At 34.3% G+C, this 25135-nt stretch overlaps 3 protein-coding genes across 3 annotated transcripts; 2 read left to right on the top strand and 1 right to left on the bottom strand.

Annotated features, from left to right (window-relative positions):
* Positions 1–1509: 1509 nt before the first annotated feature.
* On the bottom strand, positions 1510–18451 carry su(f) (cleavage stimulation factor subunit su(f)). Its single transcript, XM_090118527.1, has 19 exons — positions 18313–18451; positions 18051–18242; positions 14339–14371; positions 12141–12238; positions 11536–11689; positions 10920–11013; positions 10304–10443; positions 9496–9687; positions 8733–8870; positions 8235–8377; positions 7800–7957; positions 7289–7455; positions 6774–6881; positions 5568–5656; positions 5172–5272; positions 4017–4151; positions 3433–3533; positions 2721–2870; positions 1510–2480 (listed from the first exon to the last, which is right to left on the bottom strand). Exons 1-18 carry the CDS (start codon positions 18337–18339, stop codon positions 2766–2768), a joined length of 2175 nt encoding a protein of 724 aa, XP_089974653.1. The 5' UTR covers positions 18340–18451; the 3' UTR covers positions 1510–2480; positions 2721–2765.
* A 202-nt stretch (positions 18452–18653) lies between these two features.
* Positions 18654–20126, top strand: LOC149895684 (uncharacterized). The gene has a single exon (XM_090118438.1). The coding sequence runs from the start codon at positions 18693–18695 to the stop codon at positions 20124–20126; it is 1434 nt and encodes a 477-aa protein (XP_089974564.1). The 5' UTR covers positions 18654–18692.
* Positions 20127–24486: 4360 nt separating this feature from the next.
* Positions 24487–24919, top strand: LOC149895683 (U6 snRNA-associated Sm-like protein LSm2). Its single transcript, XM_090118635.1, has one exon. It carries the CDS (start codon positions 24565–24567, stop codon positions 24850–24852), a length of 288 nt encoding a protein of 95 aa, XP_089974761.1. The 5' UTR covers positions 24487–24564; the 3' UTR covers positions 24853–24919.
* Positions 24920–25135: the final 216 nt, after the last annotated feature.

The following is a 25135-nucleotide window of genomic DNA, read 5'->3' as shown; positions in this document are numbered from 1 at the left end:
AACCTACTATGTAAAGAACTCGAGTCCCATGAAGATCGTTTCTATACATATACATTTTATTCATTTTTAGAATGACCCCTCAGAGTTTTGATGATTTACAATTTTTACAAAAACAATGTAGTACCGCGTTTTATTTTTGTCGGTTTTGACAAACACGCGCGAAAACAATGCGGCACCGCAAACAAATAGCGGCGTGAGCGCGGTAGTGTGGCTGGCGTTAGAAGAGATCGGCGAAACCGCGCGAAGAAAGAGATTAAAAATAGTTAGATGTATGTGTTAGAACAGGCAGTTTCGCTACTGTTCCGCTTCTCGTACACGGGACAAGACAGAGCGAAACTACTGCGGTTCCGCTGTTACAGTTCTGCAGCGGAGGTGTGCTACGGGCGTTAACGTTTTATACAATAAAATAGATTCTAATGATTTAGTAGAAATGCTCTTACGGCTTAATGTGCCTGACAATTATACACGGGCTCGTAGCCACCGACTGTTAGCTGCTTGGCGCACACGCACGGTTCAACGCCAGCAGTCTCCGGTGCCTCGCATGCTTTCACTGCTGAACTCAATCCTCAATTCTGCACCAGTATATGATTTGTTTGTGTCAGGGATTGGAACGATAGGTGAAGAATGTAAGAGGTACCTAGAACTAAGAACATAGTGATAAGTTTAGAATTAAGTTTAATATATGTATGGTTTGGCGTATGCCGTAAATAAATAAATAAATAAATCACCGTCTACACCACAAGAAAATTTACATAACAGATAATCGGCTGTGTGAAATGTAAGTATAAAAAAATGCGTGTTTGTGTTTTAGCGATCTAAGCCTATATTATGCCTTACAATCGATGGTATAGCGACAGAACAACTAATGGGCATAACCACAACACAGTATGATCACAGTGCAATATTACAATATTTCCTAAATACTGGGGCCGCATGTGCAATGTGTAGTAGGATCGTTAAAATGCAATTTTGTCTGTTCTTTGCACTTCTAACATAACCATTGATAACCATGAAGTGTCATAATAAAAAAAATAAAGTTTACTCTCGTTTTTCTGAGAATTGAGAGTTAAAGGTATAAAAAAGAGTTTACAGCCTATTCCAAGATTTACTCAATATAGCTAACATAAAATTTCATAAAAATGGGTTCAGTCAATTCCGAAGAGTATAATGTAAGAATGGCAACTAACGAGAGAATTTAATTTAACACTAGCTGTCTCAAATGCTGTGCTGCCTTACTCTTATCACTTAGGAGTTCCGAGTTAGGACATAGGGAATGAAAAAATAGATATTGTCCGGTTCTCTGACCTACCCAATATGCACACACGAATTCATCAAAATCGGTCCAGCGTTTCGGAGTATGGTAGTGGTATTTTATGTATATTTACTATTTTATAATAAAAGATTGATTATACACGATGTATATCTGAATAGTGACACGTGTAATAAATGGTTGAATATGAAAGTGAATGATTTTAAAGGTACAGGGTAAAATGAAACAAAAAGTATGGTACAAAAATTTATTTCTCGTTATCCTACATTAACTAAATTCATTTTAAACACAAAACAATACAATACAGTACTTATTTTATTAATTACAATGCATACAAAATAAACTCTTTTATTTAGATACCAATTGGCAGTATTTCTGTTAAACTATATTGGTTATTGAAGTGAAACTTCTATAGGCGCGTTGAGAGTAAAATTTCGTTGCGTCATGGCAATACCGACACGTCATGACTCCATGGAGTAAGGCGACGATTTTGTTATCTTTCAATGTTGCCAAAGAAGTTTCACTTCTGACACGTGTGCTCGGCACACACGTTCTTTTTTATACTATTTAATTTTAAGGTTAGATCAACAAAATTACAATACTTCATGATTCAAGTTTCTAAACTGTAAGAAAATGAAAATAACTGGGAATCAAACTTAAGATCACTTTGTAAAAATAAAAACTTTTTTTGTATTGACGTACTTTTACGTTTTACGTTTCAACCTATCCTATGTATACCGATAAAATACATTATTGCTTGAAAAATGCTTATTTAAAATATTTTTTTTACTTAATCTTAAAATATTTTTATCTCTATCAATTATTTACGTCAAAACAAATAGACGAAAATGAATAGCTTTACAATATTAAGACTATTTTTCCAAAATTATTGAACACGGCCAATTAAGACCTCATCCCGTCTCTTTCTCACACTCGTATCTTCCATAATAATAATACATTTAACAAAACGCAAAGGCCGCAATTTTCCAAATACATAAGGATTTTTATCTTAATTTTCACAATTAAAACTGAACAATAATACATAATATTTGAAATAATTGTAATTCTGGCAAAACATCTGCTTGTTTCCTTTAAAATTAAATCAGATACACATGAAACGATTTATTCCGTCATTCCATCTCTTTCACACACCAGACCATCCAATATTACTATCCCTTTCCAACATGTTTTATTAACAAAATATGTAGTACTAGCTTTCCGCCTGCGGCTTCGCCCGCGTTTTCAAAAAAAAACCCGCATAGTTCCCGTTCCCGTGGGATTTCCGGGATAAAACCTAGCCTATGTCACTCAGAAATGATGTAGCTTTCCAACAGTGAAAGAATTTTTCAAATCTGCCAAGTAGTTTCGGAGCCTATTCAATTCATACAAACAAACAAACAAACAAAAAATCAAACCTTTCCTCTTTATAATATTTGTATAGATGTATAGATATTCCGTCTCTTTCACACGCCCCATCATTCCCATATATCCGTCTCTATTTAACACGTTTTTGTTGTCTCTGTCTATAAATATCGTTAACAGGAGGAGCGACTCCAAGATCGTCGTCATCTGAATCGTCACCTGCTTTTCGGCGACGAGCCTGTTGATAAATAAATAAGATAAATAAATAATTTATTTATTTATTTAACAATTTATTATACATATTTTAAGTGAATAATAATATAAAGATAATGTTTAAAGAAGTAACAAATCTATAGTATTGTATGATAAATTATAATTTTAAAGAGATGAACAAAAAAAAGATGGACATCAAAAACTAATATTATATTAATAAAAAATTGCTAATGGTATTTTTTTTGGTTGATTACAACTAGCTCTAAGTTTTTACATTGATTAAAAAAAAATTACATTGAATAGATACACTAAAATCTACAACAAAGCAGTTCCCTTTTTTTCGAACACTACCCTCATAAAACTTCTCTAATCACAGTTTAAAGTACTACCTTTTCACTTTAAAAACTACCTTCAACAGCCAAACTTACGCTATTATTTTTCAAAACTACCCTCAACAAAAATTTTACGTTAATGTATCGTCATTTTATTTTAACAACTACCCTCAACAAAAACTTACCTTAACTTTTTTTACAAACTACCCCCAACTTTCCGCACAAATTTTCTCAAACTACCCTCAAAAACCTCACCTTATTAGTAACAGTGGTAACACCGTCATCATCCATTATCCAATGCACGGAACGAGCGAGATCGAAGAGCTTGCTATCTCCACCCTCCGTTGGTAAAGGTGCTGTGTACAGACATACAAACATACAAATATAAATATAGAAATATATCATACAAATATAGATATGCAGACTGGAGGGTAATACACATACAAACATACAGATATTATAATTACATACGATTTCTCGATAGAAAAATAAACAGAAAGACATACATAACATATTTCTCTCATTCATAACATATTAAAAATTACAGTTAAGTGCTTAATTCTACTTTTTTTTGCTTGTTTTCGACAACTGAATTTTTTATCATAGTTATCATAAATCCTTCCTTCTGTATCAAAATTAAATAGTACATACATACTAGTTATGCCGCGCGGTTTCACCCGCGGTCAAAGCACTCAAGTGTATTTTTCTGGTACATAAGCTACATCATTGCGAAGTAGTATCAAAATCTGTCCATTTTTCCTAAGAAATAGGAACTAACATACATACATCCATCCTCACAAACTTTCACGTTTATTAAAGTAAGATATATTTATACTCACGTTTATCCGGCAGCGAGATTCTATTGAACAACGCAATAAGTCTATCCACGGCTACGAAAGGCCCGCGGAACGAACTGGGCGGCGGCATCATAGTGCATAGCAATGCACACGGCGGGGGCATGGGGAACGATCCACCTGTGGGGGAAATATGGGTAATAATTGTGAAAAACGCGTAAAAAATGCAGTTTATAACGTTTAACAGTCTCATTCCAGGTCACAAAGCTGTAAAAATGAGAAAAATGTACAAAAAATGCGAAAAATCGGAAAAACGTGGCGTAAAAGTGAACAACAGTGTAAAAACCTGGGCGGGATGAGTAAAAAATGGCTGAAATGTGTAAAAAAGTGCGAGTTCGGCGGCGGCATCAGTTTGCACAACACTGAAAACACCTTGAAACACAAAAAAGTGCGAAATAACATGATAATATAAATACATGATAATATAAATGACCGGTTGGCTTGGTTGTTACTAGCCCTGCCTTCCAAGCCAGAGGTCGTGGCCACGATTCCCACCCGGGGCAAATATTTGTGTGAACATAGATGTTTGCTCTGTGTCTGGGTGTTGATTATCTAATAACTATGTATTTAAAATTATATGTATGTTTATCAGCCATCTGGTTTCCATAACACAAGCGGAAGCTTAGTATGGGATCAGATCGTGCCGTGTGTGAAAATCGTTTTGAAATATTTATTATTAACTAGCGGTCCGCCCCGGCTTCGCCCGTGGTACCTACATGTTTAAACTATCCTATCTCTCAAGTTGGATCGAACTGCACACGGTGTGAATTTTATTATTTAAATCGGTTAAGTGGTTTAGGTGTCCATTGAGGACAAACATTGTGACACGAGATTTATATATATTAAGACTAGCGGTCCGCCCCGGCTTCGCCCGTGGTACATATGAAAAATAGATGTTGGCCGATTCTCAGACTTACCCGATATGCACAGAAAATTTCATGAGAATCGGTCCACCCGTTTCGGAGGAGTATGCAGACTAACATTGTGACACGAAAATTTTATATATAAGATAATACATAAATACATCGAAATGTATTCAGCTGCAATAACCTAGTTAACTTTAGTTTCCCATTAAAGTAGGCTCACAGTTGTGTATTATGGAAAGATATAGATAGTGTATAAAGATAATTTGTTTCTTACCAGGTATCGGATGCTCTCCGGGTAGCGGGTTCGATTTCGGCTTGTACGGGATCATTTGACTCGTGTCCGGACGAGCTATGTCTTTATTTGGATCGTTATCTCTGAAAAATGACAAAGAATATTAACTCTGGAGAGTAATTTAATGTTAAAATTACATATATAAATTTTCGGTAGAGACCGTTTAAAAACAACATTTTATTTAAGTGTCTTGTACTCCGCCATAATAAATCTATACTAATATTATAAAGCTGAAGAGTTTGTTTGTTTGTTTGAACGCGCTAATCTCAGGAACTACAGGTCCGATTTGCAAAATTCTTTCTTCGGTGTTAGATTTATCAAGGCTTAACCAGCAGGGCTAAGCTAGTTAGTTATATATCTCCTAAAGTGTAAACTTACTTTTGTCCCAATATAACTGCGGCTAGTTCAGGCGATATACCCGCTAAGGCTCCACCCAAAGCCCAAGACTTATTTGACATCGCTGCTACCTAGAAACAAATAAATAAATATTTCAGGACAATTTTCACACACGGCACAATCTGATCCCATACTAAGCTTTCGCTTGTGTTATGGAAACCAGATAAACATACATATATAATTTTAAATAAATACTTATATAGATAATTAACACCCAAACACAGAGCAAACGTCTATGTTCATCACACAAATATTTGCCCCGGGTGGGAATCAAACCAACAACCAGTGGCTTGGAAGGCAGGGCCACTACCAACCAAGCCAACCGGTCAGTCGAGAAAAGATAAGTTTTTTGTTATTTTAATTAATTAGAAAGTAAAAAGTTAATTTGTAATATCTTTTGTACATTAAATACATAAATTATGTACTTCGTTTAAAACATGTATTTATTTGATGTGACTTATTGCACGCCTCATAAGCGAAGCGTTGAGGTGGGTACTACTGTCACTTCGCGCAAAACATCTGATTTTTCAAACTTAAAATGTCTTTATGTATCATACATTGCACTTGTAAGATAATACATACACACACATATTAAGAAAAAACACTATTTTTAACGTTCATGATATTTTTGATGTCATTTTTGTTATTTAAACTAGTTAAAAAACAGTTTAAAAAAGTTCTGTCTTGGACGTCCGTGTGTCTGTATGTGCGGATCCTTTTTCTTGTTAACACGATAGCGACCGAAATACTTTACTAATCGAGTCTTTTTTTTTCTCTTACGCTTGAGTATGCTCAGGAATAGAACCCTTTCATTTTTCAGGGTCTGATTCGATGTGGTTTAATTGTTATTAAATAAACAAAAATAATAATTAATAAATATTTATTTAAAAAAAATTATGAGGCGTGCACTTTTGGATTTTCCAAATTATTTAAGAAATACTTTGCCTTTGAGTCAATTAGTTATATGTATAACATGACAGTATGTTTAAAAAACAGTAAATTCAAGAAAGTCTTCTTGAATAAACTGCCATTTTGGATTTTTAAAAATTAGTTCAAACGTTAAAACGATATTTACGAAATACAGACAAAAAATATTCTTAAAATTATTGTTTTGAACTTCAATATATATATCTAACATACCAATTATTATCAATCATATTTAATTTAATATAAAATAAATCTACTAACCTCAGTGTATCCAATCGATTTCAGCTCAGCAATTGTACAAGGGTACAAATCCAAAAACTTGTATCTGTCGACCAGTTGCGCTGTTTCTTTGCCTTCGAATTCTTTAATCTAAATATTGTAAAATAAATATTATTTTAGTAGAATTATAATAGAAAACATGTTAATAAAAATAGCAAATTTTAAAATTAAAATTAATTTAGAAATTAATTTAAATTAATATATTATATGCTCGAATATTTACCATGGAACTCGCTATATTACGTGGTTTATTTATTTTTTTTATATTTTAATTATAATTTTTATAATATTGTTTTGACATATATAGTGAATAACTTGCAAAGGTACAATTGCACTGTTTTTTAGTCAAAATAAAGAATAATACAGGAGTTCCAATGACATATAAACTCTGCCTAATACACGCGTAAGCAGACTTTTGTTTTGGACAATGTCATACTTTTACTATTAACAAATTAGAAAACTTATAAATACCGTCTACACTGTCACAAAAACCTCACCTTTTCAAGCACAGCCTGTCTCCGCTTTTCCACTTTCACAATACTGATCAAATCTCCAATATTTGACTCAAACTCCAAGAATCGATTCCAAATGTCCACCGAGCTTTCCGGTTTCAAGCTACCAGATGACAAAACCCGCTCGAAAAGGACACGCGTGTTGTTGTCCTCTAAAGGGACATACAAATAAAATTATTGTAGTATGATTAATGTATATTGATCAAAACAATAGTATAGAAGTAGATAGCAATATTAAAATGCGAAAAAAGAAGGAAAAGTAACTTTTTTTGTAATAACCTATTACTTAAAATATATTTTACGAGCTGAGCTCCGCGGTTTCACCCGCATTGCTCCGCTCCTGTTGGTCTTAGCGTGGTGATATATAGCCTATAGCCTTCCTCGATAAATGGGCTAACACTGAAAAAATTTTTCAAATCGGACCAGTAGTTCCTGAGATTAGCGCGTTCAAACAAACAAAGTCTTCAGCTTTATAATATTAGTAGATGTAACTTACCATTAAGATGCGACAAATAATCAATATAGCAGAGCACATATTCGGGAATGTGTGAGAACTTTTTCAGGCCCAACTCGAATATTCTAAAGGCTATGTTTTTATCCTTAGAACAATAATATTCCATTAAAGCCGCTGCTACGAATACGTGGTATCGAGATCTGAAAAAAAATAAAATATTTATTATAAAAGAGCGTGTGTGCCGAGCACACGTGTCAGAAGTGAAACTTCGTTGGCAAGATTCAGAGGGGCCAAAATCATCGCCTTTCTCCATGACGTGACGGTATTGTTATGACGCGACCTTGCTTTTTTAAATCGGACCAGTAGTTCCTGAGATTAAGCGCGTTCAAACATACAAACTCTTCAGCTTTATAATATTAGTATGGATAAAATTTATTAAAATAACTTTCCTACGTTTTATTAATATGAAATAGATACCTAGGATCCTCTCTAGCCCGTTTAAACACGGTCCTAGCGGACTTTATCCCTTCCGCTCTTCGTGCAAATTTCATGTATTGAACATACGCTAGTGTGGGTTCGATGTCCGCCATGTCTAGATAGCGTGTGTATACTTGGTGCACCTGAAATATTACAAATGGGGTAAAAATGTTTCATTCAAATAAAAAAATTTCAATCTTTCAATTAATTATTATTATTAGTGCTTAAAAAAATTATATTTTTCAAAAATTTGTAATTTTCAAGTTTGATAAAAAAAAACATTCTTATGACAATGGACAGAAGTGAAGAATGATAAACTTAGTAATAATAATTACGAATAAAACTTTAATAATGAATCTTAGGTTCAAAACTATTTTCATTATAAACATAGACATTGTTTGAATTCAACATTGCCAAGCGTGTGTATATATGTGTGTGTGTGTGTGTGTGTGTGTGGAGTTAAATATCTACACCTTTTTACTCATAATAATTAAATACCTTATTATAATGCAATCGACTCTCTTCATAATCCGCGTGTGCAAAATGCAATAATGTAGATTGTTTTAACGGTCCGCTCGTCGCCCGCTCATATACCGCGGCTGCTTCTTCAGAGAATAGTTTTGCTGCGTTTGAATCCTGAAAGTTATTGTCAAAATTAATAAAAAGAGATGTAACATATACTTTACTATATCTTTTTCAATATTGGTAAAAAAAACATGGGTCACATAAAAGTAAATTTAAGGGGTAAATTCTACCTTTTCAAAATGTTAGATTCAAGTTGTAATTTCTCCATAAAGTTTATTTAATAGCAAATTTGTATTACACCTTTTATAATATCATTATAACACACATTATAATCTTCTTATATATAAAAATGAATCGCAAAATGTGTTGGTAAGCGCATAACTCGAGAACGGCTGAACCGATTTCGATAATTCTTTTTTTATTATATTCCTTGAAGTACGAGGATGGTTCTTATATAGAGAAAACGTAAACATGTACCACGGGCGAAGCCGGGGCGGACCGCTAGTATGCACCATAAACGTTTGAGATGTTTGAGTTTAATATCCAAATTAATGTCACTTATCTTATAGCTTCAATATACCTACGCACACAACTAAAATACTACACCTTTTATAATACCGCCATTATGACAATAACATCACTAAAATATTATTATCTTATAACGCACTATAACACACTATAAGGCACTATAACACCGCTATAACACACTATAACGCACTATAACAGCACAACTCACCCCCTTCTCCTGCAGCAGCTTGGCGGAATGGTCCAGGAACTGTGCGGCCTGATGCCACACGTCCGGGTGGTGGGCCAGGCACAAGAGACATTGTTCTATCGCGAACATAACACGACGGGCAACTAACGCTGTGTCCTCCGAACGTAGCGGGTTCGATCTCTCCCAGGATATGTATTTTTTCCATAGTTCCACCTGGCGAAAAAAAATAAAAAAAATTGGTTGTCTGTAAAGTCAGTTTACTGACGATAGTTGAAACGTGACAACGATTGTGCTTCTTTGTCACTCTCGCTTGCACTTCAAGCCTTACATGGAACGCCTCAGAGCGAGGTAACGCCGCATGAGTCATGTTTTTGCGTGCGTGCAACCGGCTCTATCGAATTATAAGACGTTGTCACGTCAAAAAAGATGTGAAATTTTTAGTTGTGAAAAAAGTCAAAATATATTCGCATAGAAACACGCTTTCAAATGAAAACTAAGTATAGAATTAACAAAAGTCCTTTATTATTATAACGATAATTCAAAATGTAATGCTATGTGCATTTTGGCACTATTCAAGCACATTCCAATTGTTCTAACACATTCCACCAACTATTTCATACAATTCAATTACATTCTATCTCATTCTACCACATTCCAAGTCATTCTACCACATTCCAAGCCATTCTAACACATTCCACTATCTAGCACATTCCACTACCTATTTAGAACATTCTAACCATTCATGCCATTTCACCAACTCTATCAAACATTCCACACTATTCTAGCACATTCCAGAACATTCTGCAATATTCTAGAATATTTTTTTTACCTGTTTCATCTCCTCTCTATCCGCAGTAGGCGGTGTAGCCGGCATATTTCTGTTCAAACCACGTGTTACAGTTTCTAGCTCTTTGGCAACTCGACGCGCGTTCATATACTCTCTGGAACGTTCCATGGCCATTCGTTCCGCTGTGTGGAATTAGTTAGAATAATAAATATTTCTGGACATTTTTCTCACACGGCACGATCTGATCCCATACTAAGCTTTCGCTTGTTATGGAAACCAGAGGACTGTTATCAGATAAACATACATATGTGTATATAATTTAAAATAAATACTCATTAAGATAGATAAGTTAGAATACGTGTCGAGTGTTTTGTGTGATTTTGATGTAATAGTTGAAAAAATAGTTAAATAAAAAAGTATGCATTGATTTTAACTGAAATTTTAAATTTATTTCTAGGGTTGCCAAAAAGTCCATTTATTGACAAAGCAAACCGTTGAAACTAGTAAAACAGGTCGTAGATCTTATTCTAACGCGATTATAATGATACAGCAATGAAAAATATTCAGGTAAATGATACAAAATTCAATGTCTCAAGGGTTAAGGGTAACAAAGTAAAAAAGTAAGAGTATCTTAAAGTGATCTTGCAGCTTAACTTACCAATAATAGTATTAATTCCTTGTTCGAATGCGATATAGTCTTTCCATAGAGTTTCTATTCCAATTATAGGTGTGATCACCGCTCTTTGATACACCTAAAAACGAAGAAATTGTATACAAAAGTGATTGCAACACACAGTCAGAAATATAAATCTTTAAAAGGAACATCAGATTTAAGTTAAGCACAGGTAGATTCTCCGGAAGATTTTCCGGCAGTTTATAAGCCTCGCTCAATCTTCTCTTTAACTCAAACACAGAGTACATCTCTATCGCTCGTCTACACGAGTCGGGCAATTACCTGACTTATTTATTACCTACTAGCATTCCGCCTGCGGCTTCGCCCGCGTTTTCAAAAAAAAACCCGCATAGTTCCCGTTCCCGTGGGATTTCCGGGATAAAACCTAGCCTATGTCACTCAGAAATGATGTAGCTTTCCAACAGTGAAAGAATTTTTCAAATCTGCCAAGTAGTTTCGGAGCCTATTCAATTCATACAAACAAACAAACAAACAAAAAATCAAACCTTTCCTCTTTATAATATTTGTATAGATGTATAGATGTATAGATATGTATTACTTAAAAAATATCTTAGTCTACAATATTTTTACAATTCCTTACCTTTCTAACAGCAGATATTTTCTGATTCTCAGCATACGATCCCACAGCGTCTACCGACTTCAAAAACGTCACATAGTCGTTCCAAATGGGGTACGCGTGGATGTCGAGCCCGATTTTTTCCAAGGCGAAGTCGTATGCTTGAGCCATTTTTTCTCTAGAATAAAATCATTATTTACAGATTAGACATTTATTGTGCACATTGACGTAATTATTATTATTAGGCAGAGTTTTATAATAAAAGAATTTGAAACGTAACTGCTACGAAATAGGTTTTAATCTCAATGTATTCTCGCGGACGCATTTTGACGACCTTTTAATACACACAATTATTTAAGAACTATGGACTATAGATGGATATAGTGATTGAATTTTGAAGTAATTTCATAACTTAGAAACCATGTTATGGGCCCTCCTCACAATGGGCATCGTTGGGCGAGTAGAGGCAATCACGATAGTGTAGAGGGCCTAAAAGTCTATGATTGGCCGTCATTGTAAATGTTTATTCATCATTCAATCGCAGTAAAAGCGGCCAACATCCACGATCATTTTTTAGGCCAACGCTACCCATTGTGAAAAGGGCCCATTACAACTAAAATTTTACTTACTTGTATGTCGGCAACATGCACTTTGTCTCCTTCACGTAGTTAAGGTACAGCCTCCATAGTTCAATGTTAAGAATTTTCATCAGGCACCTTTGGAAAAGCTGTTGAACAATTTGTTAGATTTTTCATTTTTATAAGAGTTATGTTAATTTTGTAGTAACGAATTAATGTAAATTTTATTACCCGAATCATCAGGAGTCTGTAGCTGAAACTGCTTTATTGAAATTTTCAAAATTTTGAAGTAAAAACCTTCTTGTTTTTTGTAAAATAAGAGGGTAGGATAGGTAGCGCCAAAAGAATTAATCATAAGGATATGTTTTAAACTTTCAGTAAGATTTTTTTAACACTGTTATTGTAATAATTACTTGTTTATTTCTTTGCATTTGTTATACGCATACATTTTAGCACACTAAACATTTACCATAAAATACCAGATTGTGTTATTCTGGCGGAAAAAAGATCACGTGCTTCTAGAAAGATCCATCTGTCTATATAGAAAATTATGCTCCATTCTGCGTTTATAAAACTAAATATCGTAATACAGTATAATTTTACCCTGACAAATAGGTTTGACATTAAAATTTAGGTATTCATTTAGATTCACCTCTCGATTAAAGCCCAAAATAAGGGAACATGATAATTTTAAACATAATTAAACTATATATTGTCGAAATTAAGGTAACCCAAAAAACATATAATTTACGTAAATTTTATCAAAGAAAGAATCTTACCTCGTGAGAAGACTTGTACTTAAACTTAGCTTATTAGCTTAATTGTTATCTTTTCCATTTTTGCCACATTTTGAGCATCACCAACATCCTACTAATATTATAAATGCGAAAGTTTGTGAAGATGGATGTATGTGTATGTATATTTGCTACTCTTTCACTCAAATACTACTGAACCGATTATAATGAAATTTAGCACACATATAGAAGCTAACTTGGATTAACACATAGTTTTATCCCGGAAATCCCACGGGAACGAGAACTTTGCGGGTTTTTCTTTGATACACGGGCAAAGCCGTGGGCGGAAAGCTAGTATATTATATTGGGCCAATCACTATGTATTTTATAAATTATTAATTTCTTTACTAATGTAATTATTTAATTCTTACTTCTTAATTTCTAATTTCTTAATTTCTAATTTCTGACAAAGTTTTCAGTAACTTTAGCACTTGTGTGTCGACTTCAATCAGATCCAGCAGTTTTTTTATATGTATATATTTTTTCGTTACATTTGAAAAATACTACTTAATAAGCAACGTTAATAATATGGTGTTAGTTCTATAATCTTTTCGCGCCATGCACTTTTTTTGTGAAATAATAGTATATTCTCCTTATACAGATATGACCAGAAATACTATGCACGTCAATAGCTGTTATGCTTGACGAATACAAAGAAAAAAAATGGTTTTGCATGGTCCTTACTCCTTAGTCCCCATACTTTCAGATACAGATGATTTATTATTTTTGCCACTATAACAACAAATAATAAAAATCGAGGTTAAGCGACAGTTGGCGCGGTGACGAATTGGATGGTGTGACCATTTTTTTTACAATTGTACTTTAGCTTATATGTAATGAACCCGCGTGTCTGACTCGTACTTGATCGATTTGTTATATTTAACAGAAGATTCTTGCTAGATTTTTAAATTAATAAATTTGTCAGACAATTGTAAAAGATTTAACATATTATGGAGAAATTATGATATATTTACAAGCTAACAATAATATCATTTTTCATTTTGCAACCCCATTTTCTTTATACAAGGATAAAGGGCATGTCTATTTTTGGTGTTAATTTAAGTACATATATTTTAATTATGAACTAAATATTATTTATAATAGGGATAAAATACATGTCAAAAGTGACCTTCTTAGGCATTCTGTATAACTGTTTTTACAAAAAAAACTATTACTTCCATAATACTCATACTACAATCTCTTTTTTTGTAATTTTAATATTTATTTAAATATCTAGGATCTATTTAAAATGCCACAGAAAATCACCTCCAACATGTCTGAACACAGACACCCTAACCGAAAAAAAACATGTGTCATATATTTTTATCTTTATTTTCATATTACATCTATTACAAGCATAGACTAAACTTAAACTATAGAGTAACTTTTTTAAATTTAATATCACAGTGCTTTTAGGAATTTAAAAAACTTAACTTACGCTGTACGGATACTAACCTTTTCGACTTTTTCAAAATTTCTTGCCTTCATCTGTGAAAAAAGTAAATAATAATAATACATCTAAGAATAAATTGTTTCAATTGTATTTTTGCTTTTAAAATGTAAACTTAAGTCTTTTCACTTATTTTTGTTGGCAACTAAAATAACATTGAGTTGAACCTTCTTACTATTTAAAAGGAAAGAATTTTAATTCTTCATATGCCAAGTATTCATGGTAATCATAAATTTTTAACAACAAAGTTGAAACAGCATGTTGTGGTGGTTGTGTATTGTGTGTTGCAGAGCTTAGAATACATATATAATATGACATAGAAGCGTTATATGCGAACAAACTAGCAGTTAAAGCCGTTCTGCGTTAGACAAAGATAGAATATACATTTAAACCATTAGCCGAATAGAGTTAGCGATGTGACCAAGCTAAATAAGATGACTTCAAACGGAACAGGTTTTTACACATATGCCGCTTCAACCTCAGTTCATATTTGTATTCTAAGTTTAAGGGCTTGGTCTAGTAGTGCAAACAAATGCATCCTGTCATCCTATATGTAAATAATACAAATGTACTAAGGGAAAGTTGCTCCACTTAATTTTTAAAAATTAAATCATTCGTATAATTTAATATTCGTAATAAGTACCAAAAATGACAATTTGAAACAATTTTCGTGAAAATTACACCGGGTGATTTTTTTTTATCAGTACACAAAATTTGCGAATACTTTCTATTGATATCTTCAACTTCATGTTTATATAACTGATCAACTTTTACAAAGAAATTTGGACGAAATATAAAAAAAAATAAGCTTTCCATACAAAATGCATAACTCTGTACATTTTTTTCGACCTAAGTTTCTTAGTGAAAGTTGTTCAGTTTAACTAATAAAACGGATAAACAAATTTTGTATATATTAATAAAAAAAATGTAATGTTTGTGTTAAAAAATTATAAAATAGAAAAATACGCAAATGAAAACAAAAGATATTTATTTCTGACTAGCTTCCGCCCGCGACTCCGTCCGCGCGGATGTCAGTCTTCGCGTCTTCTACAGATTTATTATATTATGTATAATATATAGATTTATATTGATAAACCTAATAAATCTTTTGCTAGCATTCTGATGCTTTATCGGTTGCACTGGATTTATCTCTTTTTTTTCAATCGCTTGAATGATATAGGATGGGTCCTTGATGGGCATCGAATGCTGAAGTCTCGAATCAATCAATTCTGACAGTAGGCAATTTATGTAAAATCTTGATAATGGTCCATCATTTTATTTTGCCTAAACGTTACATACTTTTTTATATATTCTATTTTTAACGAATGATTCACTCCAGTCCAAACAGCAAATAAGCAGACTTCTGCTTCTGCAACGTTTAGTTGTCCCTGAATTTGGAAAAAATAGTCATGATTCTTATCTATGACAAAAGTGTTATTTTTTGCATTGTATTTCAAATATTAAATTTTTTTAACCGCATCTTCCGCATTCATGTCTTTTGCCGGAATTAGACATTTAACTTCTACTTGTCCCATTTTCCCTTTTTGATATGGGAGTGTATAAAGTAAATTTTTTAGATATTTCTCGTTATACTTTTAAAAAGTTATTATTGTCATTTTGCTCATTAGGTAAAGTAATTTCGATATCAGTTTTAAGTTTTTTGATACCTGCAATAATAACGTCATAATCGCCTGCACATACTTATCGATTACACCCTGTATACAATCCACCATCCACATTCATAATGCTTTCCTGTCCTCCTCTCCTTTACGCTGTTCACCGATACATTTTAAATGAGTAAATCTGCTACCACTGAAGGATGTTTCATTGTGATCAGCAAATTTTCACCACTGTTGTCGATTATTTGTTTTTCATTTTTAATCAGCAATTGGGAATCATCAGTTTTGTTTTTTGCAGATTGGTGATGTACCCTAACAATACGTCGAAAAGGGAAAGCATCAACGAATTATCGTTTTCGTCCTCTTTTTTTATTCTTCGCGTCTCTGTTACTTCTGTTTGTTTAGTTCTCAACACCCACTGAATTTTCTATGTTATTGTGATCTTCCATTACATCTGAGTTTTGATGATGTGATGATAATCCATTCGTTTTAATATTGGTACTTAGAGTTGGTAGACTAAACTAGAAATGGCGGACTAAATTTGTCAGCGCGTCTGTAAGATCAGAATATAAAACCAACATCCTGTATTTAAGTTACAAAATTAATAATCAAACAACATGCCGCTACGTTGAAAATGACTAGAAGAAAAAATTAAAACACCTCGGATCAATTTTGGAGTAAACAAATCATTTTCCCCGTATGGGGATTTCCCCGGATGAACTTGGAAAGTTCAAGTTCTCAATACAAGTTTATATTATATTTCGTATTTCTCAAACGAAAAATAAACATTTTTGGAACTTCAAAAAAATTATATTATAAGAAAATTTATGAGCTTACTTTAGTTTTAAAGAAATATACATCCCTTTACTGACACCCCGTAAAATAAAGAAATTGTTGCCAATCACCTTTGCAATCTATTTGGTTTCATTAACTTTATGTTCGAAGATAATTTTTTTTCTAGTGTAGTTACACGCGTATTTTTTTCGTTTATTTTCCATATCGAAATCAAATGTTTAAAAATACGAATATTTGCACAAAACTAAGATAAAAATAATCAATTAACAAAAATATTTAATTTAATGAAGTAGAGCAACTTTCACTTCGGTATGAAGGAAAATCGAGCGTAGAGCACACGTCAGAACGCTCCGGCACAAGGAGCGCGACTAAAGAAATTCGCTAGGATTTTTCCTAATTATTTTAAATATTTTTTTAATATTTAAAGAATTATCAAAATTCAAAAAAAATTTTTTTTAAAGGATTAATACTCATTGGTCTTCAACCAACTCGAATAAATTAATGGAAAAAATAACTTTTAGCAGTATTTATCAATAGATTTTGTAAGGCAAAAATTGGGAAATTTAATGAATTTATAACGTTCTAATTAAGAAAATCATAAGTTTTTCGGCAAATGTATTCAGCAGTTTTTAATAACGACTATATAAGGATAATAATGCGCTGATCAGATTGTGTAAATTGTAATCGGTTGCAACATAGTGAGTGCACAAACTTAGCTCGAAATGTCTTTGGGGGAAAGAGACTTATCTTGAAGGCCTGATTAAGGTAACATAAAGTAACTTAATAAATGTGAAAAAATTCACGCGCATTGCGTATATAACACTAATTGATAAACAAGAAAAAAAAATTCAGTTTATCATTTCATTAGCCGGGAAAAAATTGTCAAATAACTTGTTGAAAACGCAATTTTGCTAGACTGCAGCCTTAAGAGTTTATAACACATGTTGAAATGTTCAAAGTTTCCAGGAACATTGTTGATAAACTTTGCTTACCATGAAAACGAGACATTATGTTTATGATTCTAAGCTGCTTCACTAACTGTAATTATGTTTTACATTCAAACAGTAGAAAAAAGCCTTAAAATTACCTTAAATAGTAGTAAATAATCTATTTTGTACATTATTGCAGATAAAACGCAATATAAACTATTATATCTTACATTCTAAGTAATGTTAGCAGCTATTTATAAATACTTGTAAAAGTTTAAATGAATAAAAAAGTTTTAAAGTTAAGTTAAGTTCGTCTATTTCTCAAGTTTTCCATATAAAGACATACACAAAAATTTGTCAAATACCAAACTGACCTCCTGTTCAATATAGATCTTCCAAAACCGGCCTGTAGTTGAAAATGCAGTAATGAGTTTTTCATACATAGTCCTAACTTCATTGATAGGCCGGGTTTGAGCCTCCCGTATGAGTAAAGACCAGGAATCCACATCATATGTATTCGCCTCAACAGCTCTTTGTGCACGACTTAACCTCTCATTTCCCCAGTCCTGGAAAAAACAACTTTTTAGTCAAGAAAAACCTACAAAGAGATTATTATGACACCGATGTATATATTACAATTTCCGCGTTCTCGTCCGTTGACATGATGACTAGTGTGTTAAATAACTAAATGGGTTAGTGATTAAGTAAAACAATAAACAAATTATAATAAAACGAATGCTACGCAGACGCTATACCGACGCAATCCACCATTAGCGACGAAGCAAATGACAATTGACAATTTAAACTTAAACATGACATCTGACGTCTATTAAATTACTCATGTTTTTTTCGATCTTTGTTGTGTCGGAGAAAACACGTGCCATTGAGATTTTTGTTAATTAACTTGTTGAGAACACTCTTTTTTAGTGTAAACTGGTAGTGATAACCAAATTTGTGATTGTCTCTATATATATATATTGGGGTAAGCGTTTATTTACTAACTTTCCTCACCCATCATGAATCCTGATCCTCCCGACCCTGGTAAACCTCCTGACATCCAGGGTGAGGTGATGGAAGCGGAGCATACAAGTAATAAGAGACAACGGTCAGAGCCATCCGTTGCTGATACAGATATGATCCCCCCTAAAAGACATGTTACAGTTAACAACTACGCGATCGCATCGTCTCAAAGTTCATATGTGGATCCCATTTTATCTAATCCCATTACATATTCCGACAATGACAGTGGTCCCTTTATTGTCTATGTGTCCCGTACAGAGGCCGATCCTGCGGCGGGTTTAACCATCAGACCGATCAAATTTGGATCTTTCCTTTACAACAATCGTGTAGCTAACATAGCCAAGGATGGAGTTAAAGCTATTGGACGTAATAAAATTTCTGTAGAATTCAATACCGCTTGTGACGCAAATAATTTTATAAATTTCCCCCCTCTTAAAGATTCAAATTACCAAGCCTCCATTCCAACTTTTCACATCACTCGTATGGGCATTGTCAAAGGTGTCCCTACGGAGTGGTCTATGGAAGAATTTATCAGCCATGTGGATTTCCCAGGTGGAAGAGGCAAAATATTGAAAGCCAGACGGCTTAATAAAAAAATTAGAATAGATGGTGTTACTTCATGGTCACCATCTCAAACCGTTGTTTTGACCTTTCAAGGCCAAGTTCGTCCAGAAAGAATATACTGCCTTTACAACTCCATGCCAGTAGAAGTGTACCAATACCCCACAATTCAATGTTATAAATGCTGTCGGTTTGGACATGTACGCGACCAATGTCGCTCTAAGGAACGTTGTTTCAAATGCTCACAGGCCCATTTGGGCGACTCTTGTCCAATTTTAGAGTCTGATGCAACATGCCTCCATTGTACTGGTAAGCATTATGCCACTGATAGGAAATGCCCCGAACAAGCTAGGCAAAAGGCCATTAAGCAGTTAATGGCATCTGAAGGGATATCTTTTGAGGAGGCTTCTAGAGTCATCCCGTCAGCTCGTAGATCCTATGCTGAGAATATTCAGATACAGAATCCTTTATCTATACATTCCCAAAGCCTCCCGTCTTCCCAATTTAATCCTCCTATCCAATCAACACCTAATGTTTCATACAGAAAAACAGTCACTAAGACCCCCCGTTCCCGAGCTCCTCTGGGTAAGTCTTATGATAAGGATGCACATCATTCTATCATTCGTGAACCTCCCTCCTCCCTTTCTAATGGTTGTGCTCTCCCTAATACGGGCTCTTCACTTCCTTTTGATGAACATCTACTTAATATGTGTTTATCTTTTATAGAGACTTTACTTTCTTATCCCCACCAGTTACCGTCCAACGTTGCCGAAAGATTATCTCGTTTCTCATCAATCCTCAATTATGGATCTAGTGTTTCTGCAATGGAACGCCCAGAGTATCCGTCCCAAGAAGCACGAGATTTTTGAATTAATAACCAATCATAAACCTTTGGTTCTTGCTATCTCAGAGACATGGTTAATGCCCGGTTCTCGGTTTAGGGTTCCGGGCTATTCCTGTCTTAGAGACGACAGAGCTGATGGTTATGCTGGCTGTGCTCTGCTCTTGAATAACAGTATTCCCTTTTCACAAATTCCACTTCCCCATCATGGCTGTAACTTTAATGCAGTTGCAGCTAGAGCTGCTAATATATCAGTCTTATCCGTTTATGTTCCTCATCCCCATCCTAGTTTTATTCCAGAGCTTTCCTTAATCATCTCCTCTCTTCCTCCCCCTGTTATTATTATGGGTGACTTTAATGGCCACCATACTTCTTGGGGCTCGTACATTTGCGACTCCTTTGGATATCTTTTGGTTGACCTCTTTGAAGATCTGAATATGTGTATTATTAACGATTGCCTTCCTACCCGTAGAGTCTCCCCATTACAAAATCCTAATACTGTAGTGGACTTAACAATTTGCTCTTCTGTCTTAGCTCCTTCCTTTTCTTGTTCTACGCTTTCCTCTACTCATGGGAGCGACCATTTTCCAATCCTCATCTCCTGCTCACGCACAGTCCATGTTCCCACTAGAGCTTTCCCACCTTTGCTCAAATTTAAGTTAGGCAATGCCGACTGGGAGAAATTTGCCAACTCCCTTGATACCAAAATAAGTAATCTCCCAAATGCTTCACCTGAGAATTGTTTGGAATCTTATTCTCTTTTTGTTAACTGTCTCGAGACTACTGCTACCGAATCTTTCCCATTGAAAACTTATTCAACTCTGTCTTTTAAGAAGCTATCCCCTCCCTGGTGGGACCATGAGTGTACTGCCATAGTTAAGGACCGTAAAGAAGCCGAGCTAAGATATGATTCCAGTATGTCTTATGAGAACTTTATTAATTATAAGAAAATTGCAGCACGAACTAAACGGGTGCTATCAAAAAAAAAGAAACAGGGTTGGATCCGTTTCTGTGAGAGCTTATCTCCAAAAACCCCGCCATCATTAATGTGGAATAGTATTCGCCGTTTCCGTGGAGCTCTATGTGATAAAAATAGAGTATCCAACAACTCAGACGTTTGGCTTGATGATTTCATTGACAAACTATCCCCTCCATTTGTCCCCTCTTCTGATCATTTTCCTTGTCCTCCCCATAATTTAGTATCATACGACAGTATGGATTGCCCATTCACCTTGCAAGAACTTGTTACGGTTCTTGATGGCTTAAAAGACTCATCCCCTGGGGTTGATGGTATACCATATTCTTTTCTTTGCAAGTCAGGCGATCAAACAAAATCTTTTTTTCTAAATTTAATTAACATTTTCTTTTTACATGCCATTATTCCGGACTCTTGGAAATCCCAGCTTATTATTCCTATCCCCAAACCCGGCAAGGATCCCCTTAACCCCAATTCCTATAGACCAATCGCCCTGTCTTCTACCTTAGCCAAAATCACCGAACACCTTATTAAAAATCGTCTAGAATGGCTGGTCGAGAACAGGGGCCTCCTAGCTAGTTCCCAATATGGCTTTAGGAAAGGTTTGAGTGTATTAGACAGTCTTAGTATTTTAACAACTGACATTCGTTCCTCTTTTCACAATAAACAGTATTTGGTTGGCGTATTTCTGGATGTAGTTTCAGCGTACGATAATGTTCTTCTTCCAGTGCTCAGACAGAAAATGTTACAGCTGAGTTTGCCTGAGAGGATGATACATTTCATCTTCAACTTATTAATGTTGAGGACGATACAAGTACGCTGTTCTAAAGACACACCTACTAGACATGTATTTAAAGGCCTCCCTCAAGGTTCCGTTTTGAGTCCATTATTGTATTCTATATACACCTGGGATTTGGATAAAGCCATTCCATCGTATTGTAGCGTTCTGCAGTATGCGGACGATATAGCATTGTATACTTCGTCAGAGAATATGGATGTGATTACCTTTCGACTTAACAGCGCCTTATCTTATTTGGAAAATTGGATGAACGATCATGGCTTGTCACTATCGCCCAGCAAAAGCAATGTAGTTGTGTTCACGAAAAAACGCTTGATCCCACAGCCGGTAATATTACTAGAAAACTCCTCAATCCCTGTAGTCAACAAGATTAAATTTCTAGGGGTGGTGCTTGACCAAAAGCTGAATGGTATGGCTCACACTAACTACATTTCTCAGAAGTGCGAAAAGGGTATTAATGTTTTACGCTCCCTAGCTGGTGTTTGGTGGGGATCACATCCATATTGTCAAAAACTAGTTTATAATGCTATAATCCGTAGCCATTTGGATTATGCGTCGTTCATCTTAGAACCTTGCAATAAAACAGCTTTAATAAAATTGGACAGAATACAATACAAGTGTCTGCGACTCATTATAGGTGCCATGAAGTCTACCCCAGTCAATGCCCTTCAGGTAGAATGTGTAGACCCTCCTTTATATCTCCGCCGTCAATATCTGTCAGACAAGTATTTCTTTCGGCTTATACAATTATCCTCTCATCCCCTTCTTCCTAAAATTCGAAATCTACTTCAAATACTTACTCTAAATAACCTCCGTCGTCCATCTGATTTTCCTTGCCTACTTAAAAGTCTCATCAAATTTAACCGCCTTCCGGATCCAACATCCCAATTTAGTATCCATCCTTTATATTCAACTCCGTTTCATGCACTAGTTTTTAACCCCAACATTAATATGAGTTCTGGTATTCAAAAATATGCTCCAGATTCTAATGTTGCTTTTAACTGTCTGGTTTCTTCCCACTGGCGTGGTTATAATCTTTTTTTTACGGATGCCTCAAAAGTGTCAAAACATCTTGCTGTAGGGGTTGCTGTATGGCACCATAACTCTAACACTATTTTACAATTTAAATGTCCCCCTCTCTCTTCTGTTTTTACTGGTGAAGCCACAGCTATCTTGGAAGCTCTCAATTTTATCGACTCTCATAATCTCCAAAATTCAGTTATTTTTTCGGACTCCCTCAGCTGTCTTCAGACTATTACTTCTAACCCTTTCCGCTCAAAGTCTAAATTTCCTATCATCTTTCTAATAAAATCCGCACTTTACAACTGCTTCAGAAAAGGGCTTCAGGTAGATTTAGTACATATTCCAAGCCATTCTGGTATTGTAGGCAATGAGAAAGCTGACGTTCTGGCTAAATCTGCCATTCAACATGGTACTCTGGAGCATTACTCTAATTATGCCCACGATCTCTCTTCTCTTTCTAAGGATCGCTTGGATCATACATGGAACAGTCAGTGGAAAAATTCAACCAAAGGGAAATTTTATAGAGATATCCAACCCTCAATTCCACGTAAGCCCTGGTTCTTCCGTTTCCCTAATATAGACAAGCCTACTGTTTCCACCATTTGCCGCCTCCGTTTGGGTCACAATACCACTCCTAATCATTTATTTAAAATTCATGTTCGTGACCATTCTCTCTGTGAGTGTGGTATAGACGAAGGAAGTTATGACCATTTATTCTTTGTTTGCCCTAAGCTCCGTATCTCACTTCTGGATATCCTTCCCCCAGATGTTCCCCTCCCTACTAATTTTAAGTGTTTACTTTGCCTTGTCCCTACCTCATTTGTGAATATCCTATCAAAATTTATCAATTTTAACAATCTAAAATTTTGAACTCCCACTGACTACCTATACCTATTTTATGTTATGCTTTTGTGATGTGTTGTGTTGTCTATAACTAATATTTGTTCTTTGTCAGGTTATACAGCTCCATGTAAGAAGTCTTTCAGTAAATAAAAAGTAAATCATCTCAACCGTGATTTTTCCTCAGCACAGAGCACGCTTAACATAAGCATTAACTTAAACTGACCATCCGTTCAAAACTTGACATTGGCAGAATCCGTCCTCACTGGGATCGGGAGTTGCCATTTGAAAAAGAAGAAGAAGAAGAAGAAGTAAATTACTCATAATTGTAGTCAAAAGTAGTATACCGACTAGCCTTTTGGGATTATTACTAACTGTATAATATTTTGATAAAATATAAAAATACAATAAATATTGTTAAAATTTGGTTATTAATAATAATCTATTAATTGTCATGTATGTAATAATTTCAAAGCGTCTTAAATTCAATAAACATACAAGAAAGGTTGTGGTATAAATTGTAAGTGGATTTTTTTATTATTCATTCGGCTATGTTATCAAAATGTTACATTATTTTGGTTTTTTCTTATTTATTTAAGTTCTTCTGACTTTTAATTATTTTTATCAACTAACTAAAATTTTTAATTTAACTTGCTGCTTGATTGTCCTAATAGTAATGCATCAAGGACACAACTAGCTATAAAAAATAACTAAAAAAAAACATTTGACATTGACACTTGACAGTTGACAGCCATTTGTTTTCAGCTTTTGCATCTTCAAAAGCGGTTCATTTACAAACAAGAATTTTATATTAAAAATTATATCAAAATGCTATTTTACTCGTTCTTCAAATCGTTAGTTGGCAAGGACGTGGTCGTGGAGCTGAAAAACAACCTAAGCATATGCGGTACGCTTCATTCCGTCGATCAATACTTGAATATAAAACTTTCGGATATAAGCGTTATAGATCCGGATAAATATCCACACATGTTGTCAGTGAAGAATTGTTTTATTCGCGGTTCTGTGGTGCGTTATGTGCAGCTACCAGCAGATGAGGTTGATACACAATTGCTACAAGATGCCGCGAGGAAAGAAGCAACTGTTTCAACTAGATAAACATAACCTGTGATGTGGAAGCTGTAAATATTTGTAAGGATAAACGTAAAATAAATTTTGTATTTAAAATATGTGTGTTTTTGTTCACAACCTGTGTGATTTCTACAATTGCTTTGTGAGATTTGTTTGAGGTTATCAACTCGACTACTGCTATTAATTTACAGAAAATTAAGCCTCCGTTGAGTTCTAATAATATACATAAGTAATTATTATTTCCCATTACATAATTGAATATGAAAATATGAAACTTCTATTCAAACAGCAGTTTGTACACAAAAACTAA

The sequence above is a fragment of the Colias eurytheme genome, chromosome 30, assembly GCF_061535395.1.
Source record: "Colias eurytheme isolate Ceu_HAF_F1 chromosome 30, ilColEury1 Martin Lab GWU primary, whole genome shotgun sequence".
Classification (NCBI taxonomy): Eukaryota; Metazoa; Arthropoda; class Insecta; order Lepidoptera; family Pieridae; genus Colias; species Colias eurytheme.
The sequence above is the reverse complement of the archived record's forward strand: the minus strand, read 5'-3'. Positions and strand labels throughout refer to the sequence as shown.

What these genes read in the sequence shown, in the direction of transcription:
- LOC149895684 (XM_090118438.1), top strand. Translation starts at nt 18,693, where the DNA reads ATGAATCCTGATCCTCCCGACCCTGGTAAACCTCCTGACATCCAGGGT.
- LOC149895683 (XM_090118635.1), top strand. Translation starts at nt 24,565, where the DNA reads ATGCTATTTTACTCGTTCTTCAAATCGTTAGTTGGCAAGGACGTGGTC.